The 15,064-nt window shown below is 31.5% G+C and overlaps 1 protein-coding gene across 4 annotated transcripts in view; it reads right to left on the reverse strand.

Annotated features, from left to right (window-relative positions):
• The window catches only part of Ralgapa1 (Ral GTPase activating protein catalytic subunit alpha 1), a 251,241-nt gene that overhangs the window by 136,134 nt on the left and 100,043 nt on the right, over nt 1-15,064 (reverse strand). For 3 of the 4 annotated variants that reach the window (XM_071607832.1, XM_027929473.3, XM_071607833.1), the window contains exon 17: nt 83-1,615. In XM_071607832.1, the coding sequence (XP_071463933.1) occupies nt 83-1,615 (1,533 nt within the window). The remainder of the gene's footprint in view (nt 1-82; nt 1,616-15,064) is intronic. The other variant, XM_027929475.2, reaches the window with a different exon arrangement.

Here is a 15,064-nt window from a genome sequence, read left to right on the forward strand (position 1 = left end):
TGCTTATAGCTTGCTTCAGTTGCATTAAGCCAAACTGGTGCTGTCTTTCTCCTTTTGCGCTCTGCACACTGTTAGTGCTCACCTGCAGCTTTCCTTCCAAAATAGCCCATTACATGACTGTACAGATCCCTCAGTGGAGCCTCTGGTGGCATTCTGTTCTGCCTCTGTGGGGAAACATTTGCCTTCGGCTTCGAAAGAGCATGTACAACAGTTTTATAAACGCCACCCAGGGAGCCCTGCTGTAGACCTGCCTCATGACTTGATGACCTAAGAGTACTACGACTGCTTAACTGATTACTTGCAATTTCTTCTTTTTGTAATACGGTAGTGGGAATCTCTGTAGATTCCTTCACTGTTTTGCTACTAACAGATGCTGCACTAATTGTATCTAAAGGCCTGTACACACCAGGTTTTACAAGCTCTGTACCACTAGTTGAGTTGGTATGGAGATTGCTGGTGCTGCTATTGTTACTACTACTAAAGCCACCAAGCTTCCGTAGTCTCATCTTCCATGGAGCCTCTTTGTTTTCCAGAGGATTATAAAACTGAACAGACTCAGTAGATGGTCTAAAAGTAACATGAACACTATTTCGTTTCTTAGTAGCAATTTTCATGATTTTGGCCCTATGGGTTACTGTTTCAGACAAGCTCCTTTTAGTTGGAGAAAGTTTGCTAGTGTTTGAACTATGAGGCACTCTGCGGTTAACAGATGGTTTTAGTGTAGTCTTCTTGACATGCATTACATGTGGGACAGTGATTTTTTCATTAATTTGCATACCCTTAAGCTTTTCAGCTAGTGTTACGTCTACACAGGCATCTAATTCTGTGGCTGATTGTCTATACAGATATTTCCTTTTTTCTTTATCACAAGGGCTATCTAAACTAGGCTCCGATGACTTTTTATCAATGTTTGGTTGCTCGGATTTTTCAGAAGTTTGTGGTCTCATGAAAGTATCTGACTGATTAGGTGCAATATTACTCATGAAGACAGATGAGTTTGGTTCTTTTTCAAACTGCATATTTTCAGGAGTCCCAACAAAAGACATGACATTTTCTGATTTAATTTCCTGATCTGTGTATTCTAATTTATCTAAGGATGATCTTTCATCCCTAGTTACTGCAATAATCACTTCTGGAGAAGCTGTATCTTTACCTATCTCATTTTTACCCTGACTTTCTTTAAAATATTCTTTCAGGGAAGAAAGAAGATCGTCATCTCCTTCAAGGTCAATGTACTGGATTTGTTCGAAAGCTGAATCTGCAAGTTCTACTGGACCTATTAAATGACAAAGATGGTCATATATGCTATCACCAACTTCCAGAGAAGACTCTCTACTATGAGTATCAGTGATGTAGCTTTCAGTGGATCTAGTTATTGAAGAAGCCTCTGTGGAACTCTGCAAGCTTGGTGCATGACGGGATGAACTGTCAATGACAGGAACTGCACCTTTGGCTCGTTCAACAGTGAATGGTTCCAAGATGTCAGAAGTGCTGCTACTTCGAGGCAATGGCTGTTCCTCATTCAAGGCACCAAAAACTTCATTTCCAGTGTCTTCACTTTGTGAAAAATGCCTGACTCTAGTTGAGCGGGGAAGTATTTGAGCATCATCAATATCTGTAAAAGAGAGAATTTATATAGAGTAGGAACTATATGAATATAAAAAATAAGCAACCATTTTAACCACAGCCTAAGTATATGCTTTAAAATAAAAAAAAAATCTTGAGATATTTTGTAAGTTCAATGAAAGAAAATCAATTAAAAATACAAATCTGTTTAAAAAAAATGATGGGCACAAGCCACTATAGCATGTAGTGTCAATGAATTAGAAATCTACCAAAATACATTTTAAAATGTTAACATGCATAGAAACAGACAGTGAGGTAATGAAACATTTGGAAGTGCAGTTAAAGATAGAGCTGTGCCAATAAATCAAGCAATTCAAACTTGTTATTTAATTTTTCCTACTTAAAATTCCAAATGGGGAAAATAAGAAAATCAGATTTTATCACATAAAGATGATTTAAATGTCCGATTGCAGACTCCTGTAAATTCCTCTGTGTGTCATCTTTTCTTCAAATCTTGCCTGACTGATGACATATTATAAGTAGAAATCTCCACCCTCTTCCTAAAAGTTCTCTTTTTCAGAAACTGACTGTTCTTCTGAGATATTCTGCTTAAATTAATATTACAATATTACAATATTAACATCTTTTCACTTCTATCAAATAAAGTCAATACATACAAAAAAAAAAAAAAACTTATTCAACTTTTTTGTTCTTGACAAACCTGCTAAGACGAAATCTTAGCTTATTATTGGCCCTTTCCATTAAACAATCACCAAACTCTAAAAACTATCTATAATAGATTCTTACATCTCTTTATAAGAGTCACAGATTCTGGAGTCAAAATGGACATTTAGAGATTACCCACTTTATTAACTCTCTTACACATGAGGAAGTTGAGGTCCAGAAAGATTAAGTTACTTTTTAAAATTCATAATCATAAACTTTGAGAAGTAGGATTAGTGTTCTATGTCACTGCATTATTTTTCACTGCCTTAAGCACGAAGTATATAGTGAATCCTCAAAATATTTATGAAATTGGAAATAACAAGATGAAGTAATATTTAACTGTTCAGATATATACACATATTCAAAGAGAAATTTTATAAGTTAAATATCATGTGTATGAAGCCATGAGGGACTTTAAGTTGCCTAGGAATGGGTAACTTAAAAAACTGTTTTCAGAAGCCTGCAAAATATAATCAATAAAGGACAAAGGGTTTAAAAAGTTAGTTGTTGCTACTATTAGGGTTATAATGCAAAGATTAAAAGTAGCAGAACTATAACTGAACAATCGTAAGAAATATTTGTACCCAAAGTATGGGGATGGGGTTGTGGCTCAGTGGTAGAGCGCTTGCCTAGCATGTGTGAGGCACTGGGTTCAATTCTCAGCACTGCATATAAATAAATAGACAAAATAAAGATCTGTCAACAACTAAAAAAAAAAAAAAAAAGAAAGAAATATTTGTACCCAAAGTAAAGCAGTGACTTGTTCAAGATCTCAAAGTAATTTCTTGATGGTGCTAGGTCTTGAACATAGGTTTATTTACATTAGACTCTGAGACCGGTTTCCTCATTTATAAACTGAAAATTGTCATGCAAACTATTTTCAGGAGCCATGTTATCAACGAAAGGAGACAGTCTTTTTGCTATTTTAATATAAATATTTAAATAAATATATTATATATATATGATTTATTAATATATTGTTTTGCTACTTAATGTTATTTCATTAATATTACCCTTTTTGTATGAGGCTCTAAAATATCCACTTTGGTTAAATTCAGATCCATAGAAGTTTGTATTATATCAAGATTCCTGATGGGCGCAGTGGCGCACACCTATAATCCCTGGTACAAAAAAAAAATTCCTGAAGATATATGTGTATGTTCCCAACACAGGTCAAATATAAAATATCTCCTGAAGTTGAAACAATTGTATGTTTTCTCATTAAGCTGAGAGGAATACTCACTGGCTTGCCTTTCTTATGCATTTCATTAAATAGAAGTTTTTCTAAATGAAAAGTAGAACAATTCCTTACCAACTTCACATTCATGCATTTATGCTCATTAAATGTTTGTTACTGCAGCAGATAACTAATATATGTTTATGTATCTTGGCAAATTTAATTAGGGATTTGTTATACTTCTCTTCCACCAGGAGGACAGATAGTATACTCAACATGCACTCCATGTTTCTTTCCACACAAAATCCTACAGAACTCAGCAAAGAATAAATACCACATAATTTTCTATAAAAGTTCTTTAAAATTTTACAGTTGGGATGTTATGGAAGTTCAAACTTAAGAATTCAAAACATTAAATATAACATTACAGTCAGGTATGGTCATATTCTTGGGATATTAAAATCAGAGGATGGCAAGGTCAAGCCCAGCCTTGGAAACTTAGCGAGACTGTATTTCAAAATGTAAAATAAAAAGGGCTGGGGATACAGATCAGTGTTAGAATACCCCTGGGTTCAATCCTAATACTGGGAAAAAAACCAACAAATCCCGAAACAACAACAAAACCCTAATGTTAATGGATGAGCAGCAAACACATGAACTTCAGGGAAAAAAGTAGAATAGTAGTTTTGATCTTTATTCCCCTGTATTGATATTTCACAATTTTTTCATTCTAAAGAAGCCAGGAAAGTTTACTATTAAGTTCTCTTTGTAGGAATTTCTTCCCATAGTCCTCACCTGCATATTAGAACACTTAATCATTATTTTTGCCCATGTTTTCCTTCCAAAAAGTTGTCACCAAATATGGTCTAAAACTTTTGTGAAGAGTTTTTAAAAAAATCTTACTGGATATTTTTCTACCAATAATGTAGAGGTGAAGAATTTAAATATAAATCTTTTTAACTCAAGCTTTAAATATAGTTATTACATAGGAACAATATTAATTGTGTAAAATCAAAGAAAAAATAATTGCAACAGGAAACCAAGGTCAGCACTTGAATCAAGTATAATTGATTTTTTAAAATAATTTTATTTATTTTTTTAATGTGGTGCTGAGGATGGAATCCAGTGCCTCACATGTGCTAAGCAAGTGCTCTACCACTGAGCCACAACCCCAGCCCAAGTATAATTGATTTCAATTCCTTAAATTTGGTTGGGAAAATATGCCTAAACATCATCATTCACACACACACACACACACACACACACACACTCTCACACACAATTATATATTTATAAAAAGAGATATATATTATATTGCTCCATGTGCCAATTAAACTCAGTTAATTTTAAAAATGATGTGGTAAGGAAAGTGTTATTAGCCCTATTTTAAAGATCAAGAAACTGTTTAAGTGATCTGTCCAAGGTTACAGCTATAAAGTGAAGAGCTATGATTTTAAATAAGGCAGAAATTAGTTCATATTCTCTCTTAAATAATGTTACACGTTTTATATTTTATATTCATGAAATAATTCATTAATTTTTTAAAAAGAAGTTGGTGAAATTAATTAAGAAACTACATTGAAGCATAGTGATTTACTTCTATAAAGACAAAAATCTTAGCAATCAAAAGCTAGACAAATATTTGTCAATTGTAGAGGAAAAAAACTGAAAAACTTTGTATTAGATTGTTAAAAACAATAATGGTATCAGAGTTGAATAAAAATATCCTTCAAACAATTTAATTATGCTGCTAATATTTTAATTTGGAAAACAGGTTTTTAAATTATTTTAACCTAAAATATTTGAAATCATTTAATGGATAAAACAAATAAAATGTTTTTAACAAGAAAAAACTTTAAAACATTGAGTAAATGCCTCTTGCAGAGCCTAAAATTTACAGAAATGTCATATATTATCTTTGGGTTTTCTTTTAGGTTAGTTTTACAAGTATAAACTCTAATTTTATTTTATATTTTTATTGGGACACTGTATTTATACATAATAATAGGACTCATTATGCCATCATCATATATGCATATAACCTAATTTGATCAATCTCATTCTCCCGTACCTTCTCTTTCTTTTCCCTCCTCCCTCCCCCACATCCACTTGCTATACTCTGGGATCTCCCTTCTTTCATTGTTTTTGTTACTTTTAATTTAGTGCTCTATAACAACACACACACACACACACACACACACACACACACACGGGATTCACTGTGGAAATTCATATATAGTCACCACAGTTTGATAAACTTCATTCCTTGATACTTCATCATACCCACCCCTCCCTAGGTTTTCTTGATAATGCATAGTATTAAAGTATTGGTAATTATGTCTGTATTATAAATTTTTTTTCTAAATTTTCTGTTTCAAAGAAAAGTTTCCTTTGCTAGTTTGAAAATTAGATAGTAACCAAAGGAAAAAAACACTTCTTTCCACCAGAATTTAAGTTTCTTAAGGATTTCTGTCTTGTTCATTAGAATATCTCCATTGCTTGAATGAGTACTGGGCACATGGCCTAGATAAACACTGGTAGAAAGGAAGAACATTTGTTTTATATAAAAAATTAGTAGCTAATTGGTAAAAACCAAGACTTCTTCAAGGGGGGGGGGGACCTCAAGTTAAGTTTAATAGTATCTGAAATTATTTGTAGAACCAAGTGCCCCAATCCCTTTTACCAAAGTTAATTTCTTTTCTTGACCAAGCACAATATTCACTGTAATTCTTTTACGGCTCCTAAATTCATAAAATCATTCACACTAGTTTAAATAGAAATTGATGCTATCTGGAAACACATTTTTTTTCCTGCTAATTACCAAGCAAAGTTATTTTATTTTATTTATTTTTTGCCTAGTTGGGCAACAAAGGCAATGCATCTTCAAGGTAATTAACAACCAAAAAGCATCTATGCTAGTAAAAACTTTATATCTTTTCAAGACTAGATATTTAATATAATGTAGGTAATTCAAAGCAGTAATCACATCACTGAAATCATATGAAAAGACTTTAATGAACTCAACTCAAATAATTTTAATTTTAAACAACTAAGATTTGTCCCACTAAACTATCTTTTGTTTCTACTCTAATCCTTCTAATACTGTTTGTATGACTTTTAAATTCTGGACATAGAAAAATAACTAATATATTTTTAGAGTTAGAAATATAGTTTTATTTGTTTATGAGAATGTTACATAACCACCATTTTAAGTCAACCTAAACATTTCTTTTAAAAATAAATTATTTCAGAAAAAATGTAACTTGGAATTATGCTATACCAACAAATTATAGAGAGAAAAGATGTATAGATTAATATCCTATTGCATATTTTTGATAGGAAAAAATTCATTAACTGTACAAAGAAGGGGCTACTTGTCTAATTAGAAATAGACAATTCTCCTCCTGATTAGGTAGAATAGAAAAACGAGTGTGAGAAAGACCATCTTTTTTATAATAAGGAAACAGAAGAACAAAGATTAAAATATTTTGCTCTACAGATTGAAGTTAGCATCCTATAGGCTCTGTACTAGATAGGCTGGAGTCTAATCACAACAAAAATGGCAAAAGAATCATCAGTTCTTGAGAACTGGATGAAAGAAAACAGATCTACAGACTTAATTCCAGCATGATTTGATATTAAATAAGGAACAGTTATAGAAGTATACACAAAATAAACTTCCCACCACACTTCAGTTCTTCATATTTTTTCCATTAAGACATTATTTTTGGCAGTAAAAGCAAATTTGCTTAAGAATGATGATTGAGATCATCAATCAATCTAGTGTAGTAATTTTCAATAGTCAATAGGAGAGGCCAGGGAGAGTATGCTTGCTGAGGCATCAGAGTTAGTACTGAGTTGCAAAAAGAGGTGTTAGGTATTTGTGCAACTCGCAGTTCCACACTCTGAGCTGTTGCCCACATACAATATATATGAAAATCTGAGACAAGCATGTGGGAAAATACTTTTTTTTTTTTTTTTTTTTGGGTACCGAGGATTGAGCTCCGCGTACTTGACTACTGAGTCACAACCTCTGTCCCTATTTTGTATTTTATTTATAGACATGGTCTCACTGAGTTGCTTAGCGCCTTGCTTATTGCTGAGGCTTGGCTTTGAACTCAAGATCCTCCTGCCTCAGCCTCCCAAGCCACTGGTATTACAGGAGTGTACCACAGCACCCAGCTGTTTTTTTTTTTTCAAATGTTACAGATGAGTCATGTTAAGAAATCATGTCACATTGGCATAGTGACAATTTCCTTGAACTGGTCCCAGAGCTTAAGTATATTCAGGTATTCAACAGAATTAGTCGACAGATATATACAAAATTATACCATACAGTATCACAAAATAATCTAGACAGAATGGACAATAAGAAGATATAATGGAGAAAAAATAAGGGCTAGTGAAAAATAGGATACTTTGAAAATTGATGGTCCATTCTCAAAGAAACATGTTAAAAACAAAACAGAAATGCCAGGGTTGGAAGAGGGCTCAAAAGAATTTCCTTGTACTCTCCCCACCCCCACAATTATTCAAGAGTACTTTGTTATGTACTTTTCTGATAAATTCTATTTCTAACCAAAAGCTAGAAACATTATTAGTAGTTTCAGTGCTATTTCTCTTTTTTGTTTGGCGAAGGAGCTACAGAAACCTAAATTCCTGATCTGAGAGAGAGACCCAGAAAACATTTTATTATATGTTCATTTAAGCCTGCACTTTCTTCACCTGTTTACTTTCCTTCTCAGTTCTGACTTTTGAATGTATATCAATGGCTTATAAATCAAACTAAGGTAAAATTTACTTAAACCTTGGAAGAAACAACCAACCAACTGAATTGGTTGAGGATCCAAGGCTTTGGTAATTTTTTAAAAATATAGTACTAGCTAATCCCTAAAGAAACAAACTCCAGGCCTTCAATTTGCCTTAGAGAACCACAGGGGCAATAATCAATTCAATAACTCAGATTTCTTCAATATATACTGGAATAAGAACAATCCCATCCAATTTCTATAATGCTTTTTGTTTGTTTGTTTTCCATATTAGAAGGTTAGTTCAATGTTTTCCAATTTTTTCCTCTTTGAATCCTGAATACTATAGGCTGTCAATATGTATATATCTGGAAAAAAATTAAGAAATATTGGACTACATATTTTTTAATAGGACTTCTTGGAGTCTTCAATATGTTGATGGGCATTATGCGCATTTAATCTCTTCTTCTCTGTACCTATACATCTCCTAGATGGTATTATAAATTTCTGTAGCAGATTGAAAGATTCTAGCTTTGCTCATCAGTCAGTTTTCAGGGAAAATAATTTTTTTTCAGGGAAAATAATTTTTTTCTTCTGCATCATAAAATGTTATATGTGGTTTCTTTCAAAGAGTTTTAAGAGGAAAATTATTTCTAATTCAAACTAACTCACTCTAATTATACTTTTACATGTACAAATGTATAAAACAAACAGCAAAAGCATTTTAAGTTACTAATAATAAGCATTGATTTAGGAGCTTATGTATATTTTCTCATATACCTTCACATATAACCAACATTTAAAAAAATGAACATTTATTATTTTGATCATCAGATATAAGATTTGTTCTGTTTAATTGACTGGTGTCTCCACATCATTTAAATCTTAATTTTATCATAGAAGACATTTTACTGCAAATGGGGAAAATTAATAAAACCAATAAAAGTGCCACTCAAAAAACTCCTTTTAAACACTCTTCATAAATATTTAAATCATAAAATCTTTTAAAAAGGCAATCTTTCTCAATTGTGTATTTACAGCAAAGCAAGAATTATGAAATAGGAACGTCTCATGCGCTAGCTAAGGTAGTACTTAAGTATTTTAAAAGGAGTGACCTCATTTTTGTTTTAGATTTTTTAAAAATATTTTGGCACTTGCCAAAATACTCTTTACATTTCAGAAAAGATATTTTGTAAAGCCATTAAAATTCTGAAGAAAAAAAATCTTTCTGACAGTTTTTAACAACTGGAAAACATACAATCCAACCAAACTTAAGAGTCAGTGACTAAAACTCATTTTATTTTTTCTAAACAAGTGAAAAATGGTTTGCATTGAATGTTTTTAAAAGCTTGAAGCAAAAAACTCTAAGCAAAGTTTACAATAAACTGGGAGTTTCTTTTAATTGTATCTACTTTAGTTGTTAAGACGGAAACACTGTTTTGTTTACCAACTTAAGTAACTAAGTTAGAATTTTAATGTAAGCAACCAAAATCTATACTACTCAGGAAGATACTGAAGAAACAAAATATGAGAGCCCAAAATATTCATGTTGCCTATTTCTTCTAGTGTAAAATTCATTCATTCTTAAATACTTATTGAGCATCCAGGTTCGTCTGAGGCCAAACTCTCACTTATTTTTGTCATCAACTAAACTGCAAAACTGACTTCTAATTTCAATATAAACTATTTTAATTAATTGCATTATGGCTTCACAATGATACTTGGACACTTCTCAAAAACATCCTAAAATATTTTGAAGTAAATGTTTCCCAGTCAATGTATCCTGAATTTAAAAACAAACATATCATATCTAGTAACTGAATGTTTTATTTTCTCAGTTTGGGAACTCAAGTACTATGTTTTTTTCATTTATAATATTTCCAAAGAATACCAATTGTAATCCTAGGTAGATATTTTAAACCTACTAATTGATAATTCTTAATTATGTTAGCCCCATTGACTTGGAAGATATATCAGATCTTATTTGGATTAGGAATGGGGAACTTCAACTGAAATATCATTATTAATACAAATGAATCTTCCTTCATAGTTCTTTCAGTCTGTTAGGAACTGAAGAGTAATAAGATGGACTTTAAACAAATAATTAACAACAGCAAAAACACCAGCACCTTCACTAAAAGTGGCAACGTTAAGAAAATACTCTAAGAAAGGGATAGGAAATTACCTAACAACGTAAGTTTCTTTGAACTAGCACAATGCACAGTAACTGAACCCAAGACAAGTGTGTTTCTATCGAAAAGACACTGTATGGTTTTATTTATACATTTTTTTTTTTCCAAAAGACAAACTAATCTATGGTGAGAGAAATTAAAAAGTGGTTTTAAGTGCAGCGGGAGAGAGTTGGTGGTTATGAACTCAGTATCAATAGTTCAAAGAAAATTTTGGTTCCATATTTGGGTACTTCTCTAAGGCAATTCTCATTCTTCTTAATGAAGCTGAATTCTAAAAATGAAACATTCCTATTTTCAAAATCTTCTCCAACTGCTAGAGAACTTTTAGGGTAAACATTCTATATTTTGTTTGGGGTTATGATGTATATGGGTGTGCATAATTCCCTAACCCCATTGAAGTGAATCCAAAAAAACATGTATTTGGTGTTAATTAAATCTTAATAAAAGAGTAGGAAATCCCAGTACTAGAAATGAAGCACCTAAATCAGAATGGAAATGCTGAGTAGGTTTTGAAGCTCCTTGTAAATTGAGTCTTGCATCTCACTCAAATGAATTCTACATACTATTATATCTAATATAAATACAATTTATTCCAAAACAACTTTTAGATTATGTATTTCCCCTATGACTACATGCCCTTACTTAGTTCTATTACTGTAGATAATAGAAAAAATTATTCAAAATTTACCATATTGTTAGTCAAACAATGGGAAATTAAAAGTCAAGACTCTGATTATCTTAAGTCACCTCTTATGAGACATCTATGATACAAATATGCATTACTACTTCTTTAAACCACCTGAAGAAAAAACCCAAACATAAATAAAAATATTAGCCTTTTACAACCCAAAATATTGGACATTGGCACAGCACTAAACTTAGCACTTCCAGAATGAACTGCAAGGATAGCATTAGAGTTCAAATAACTCAAAATGTTGATTTCTCAATCATTTCCCAGTTTCCCATACCTCCCCCAAAGAAATTAACTTTGAAGAGTTTATTTGATTAAGCAAAATTTGAAAGCAGAGGATTAAAAAGTGAAAAAGGTGGTGCAGAAATTAGCAGAGGTGGCACTACCTGAAAGCTCATCAGAAAGGGGAGTGAGAACAATATCAGGCAAGAAGGGTTTGGAAGTATGGATCAGAACAGGAGCACTTTTAGCACTGCGTATATAGGCCGATGGCAGAGCACATTCACCAATGGATCGGCTTCTCATGGCTTTAAAAAAGGAAAAGAAAGAAGTGGGGAAGGAAAAAAGAAGAGTGACTATAATGAAAGGCTTGTGTCACAGAAAAAGCAGCAACAGAGAAAACTAAAAGATACAAAGGAAGGAAATTTTAAATTAAAACATTTCAGCACGGCAAATACTGGCAAGCTGTAAGAAAAGAAATCAGAGAACACACATATTTTGAATGTAAATTTTTTGGTGTAAAGCAGGAAAATGCTCTTTATTATTAGCAAATACAATGGAACAGCATTAAAAACAACAGACACTTTAGCACAATGTTCTCAAAACCAAGAATTGAGAAATTTGTTGAATAGAAACACTGAAAGGAACTCAGTATCATTAAAGAAAATTTTGACACCATATTTAGGCATTTCACTGGGCAATTCTCATTCTTCTTAATGAAGTTAAATTCTAAAAACTAACCATTCCTATTTTCAAACTCTTCCCCCCAAAAGTCTCCAAGTCTCTCATGTCTTTTTTATAAAATTATGGGTGAATCATAGTCAAAAGGACATACTGTGCATGGTTACTATTTTTTCCTGGTAGAAGAATGCTTAATCAAATCAGTATCTCTTATTTATAGTGAAATATAATAGTGTAATTAAAATTTTATGTAGAAACATTAACAGAATTTGGAATCAGCATTAAGAATCATGTTCTTGAGAAGGACAAGTTAGTTCTCACTCAAATCAAAAACACAAAAATTTTAAATACTGCTTTTAAAAATAAACTTTAAACTTTATGACATTTTAAAAATTACATTTATGGCTGCATTTGAAAATTTCTTTAAAAGTCCTGTGTTTACATGACAAATTAGAATAAAAAATAAATTTAAAAAAGTCTTGTGTTCACAAAATTAAAGACAAATTTTACTTGACTTAGAAATAAACTAGTAATTTAAACTTCTCAGAGATTTTAATTTTTAGTTTAGAAACTACTGATTAAATGAAGTTATATGCATTGTTATGTATGAATAGAGGGCTTAAACAACACTGCATTACATTCAGTTTAATAGTGAAATAGACAGTGGGGGTGGAAGGAACAATTGTTAACAACAATTAAAAATCATAGGCTTTCCTGATTACTGGAAACATTTGGTTCTCTGATGCGTAAATTCCTTAAGCCATCACATAAGTCCTTTTTGACTTGGTTAAAATCAACCATTTACTGAAACTTCCACTATTCTTCCATGCTGCTGCAACAGAGAACTTTATACACTTCCCTAAAAGTTTCATGCTCGTTCACAACAATATAACAGCATTATATCTTACTAATGTCCTTGGTCTCCTTTTTCTATCTTACAAACTCATACTTGAAATGTCTTCCCATTTTTTTATTCTCCTGTACAATTATTTAACTATTGATAATATAGTAATAGATAAAAACAAATTAAGAATTCCTTCTTTTTAGTAGACTGCATACTTTTATGCTAGCTTCCTCAACTTTTCAAAATCAAGAAGTATACCCTCTTTAAATTCCTATTACTTGGCATATATGAGCTCAATAAATTTTTAATGAATAGTGATAAATGTGTAGGAGTTCAAAAACAAAACCTTCAGATTATGAAGACAGAGAAAACAAAACCATTAATTAAAACTAAAAGTATTATTTAGTTTATAACTAGAAAAAATAATCAAAAATTTTCAAAATGTTATGAATGTTGGCAAAATAAAGGACTTCAGAGCTGTTTTCAAGTTCATTCATGTGCAGGAAGATGTGAAAGGTTGGAATAATTGAGATAATGGCAACAATCTGACTTCACTGTATGACTTGCTGTATAATGGTTTAAAGATAAGTGTAGTTTAAGATTTAACTCGTATATAAAATTTCAGAATCTGGCCTTTTTTGAGTTTTCCTGCTAGATTCTTTTTATTCTTATGAAAATGACCAACAATTTTATAATCATATTTGGAATAACAAAAAGTTATGTTGATTTTAACATAATCATTCATTAAAACTTGTTAGAGCAAAGACCAAAATACACAGGTATAACCAAGCACTGGTGACATAAAAGGAAAAATATAAACAGATGTGAAATAAATATATTTATTTAAAAAAATAAATGAAATCAAGTTTTAGATTCCTCAAAATTTTTTTTAAAAAATCATAGTCAAAAGGACATATTCCCATGGTTAGTATTTTTTCCTGGTAGAAGAATGCTTAATCAAATCAGTATCTCTTATTTATATGAAGTATAATATGTAATTAAAATTTTATGTAGAAATTTTATATAGAAACTTTAACAGAATTTCTTTTCTTTTTAACTTTTTCCTTGGGGAAAAATAATTCCTTTTCTGTTCCTTCTTTCCTCTCATCAATTTAAAGGAAGAGCTTGGAACTTTTTTGTATTTACAGTGGCATACATTTGTTATAATCTTGAATGAAATCTTCAAAAAATGAATCATGTTTTTCCTATATATTTTTCAAGTCTAAAGTTAGTGTTGTAATACAATCAAGAACACTTGATAGTGTTCTTTAGAAGTCTCTTTCATAAAGGTCAGATAGTAGTAAAATTTTTAAGTTTTTGTGTTTATTTTATTGCTATTCTTGAAACTTTTATTCAGTACACAATTCTCTAAAGATAGTTATTTTCCCTTAGCACTTTAAGATATTATTTTACCGTCTTATCTTCCATTGTCGGTACTAAAAACATTGCTTTTAGGGTTTGTAGATTCTCTTTTTTTTTTTTCTCTTTGCAGCTTTTAAACTCCTGTCTTTCCATTCTGCAGTGTCAGTGAAACATATTTAGGTATGGGTTTGTATCTATTCATTCTAGTTAGTTGAGTATATGCTTCTGTTTCTAAAGATTCATATCTTTTATCAATTATTTGTTACCCTTGAAATATTGCCTCTCTTTCATTGTCTCCTTCCAGAATTCCAATTAGACACATTAGACCTTCTTATCCCATTCCACATATTTCCTAAGATTCATATTTTTCATATCCTTATCCTGGGTAATTCTTCAGGTCTTCCTTTCAAGTGACTGATACTCTTTTTACTTTTAATAAATACATTTTTATTTCTATAAGCTCTATATGGTTCTCTTTTTAAAAAATCTTTATGAGTCTATCATTTTTCCTTTAAACATTTCAAACACAGTTATGTTACAATCTGAAAAATCACATTCCTATAACAAGGATCAATAACTGATAACTGTTAGGGATCTAAATCTGTTTTCATTTTGTTAACACACCAACAGTTTGTTTCCTTACTTATTGAGTTATCTTTTTTTTTTTTTTTTTTTTTTTGTAGTTGGACACAATATCTTTATTTTTATGTGGTGCTGAGGATTGAACCCAGGGCCTTGCATGTGCCAGGCGAGCGAGTGCTCTACCACTGAGCCACAACTCCAGCCCCAAGTTATCTTTGTGAGTTCCTACTGTGTGGAATTTCTGGAGGCCTAATTCAGACTGCATTCCTCTAAAGG

The sequence above is a fragment of the Marmota flaviventris genome, chromosome 2 (genome assembly GCF_047511675.1).
Source record: "Marmota flaviventris isolate mMarFla1 chromosome 2, mMarFla1.hap1, whole genome shotgun sequence".
Lineage (NCBI taxonomy): Eukaryota > Metazoa > Chordata > Mammalia > Rodentia > Sciuridae > Marmota > Marmota flaviventris.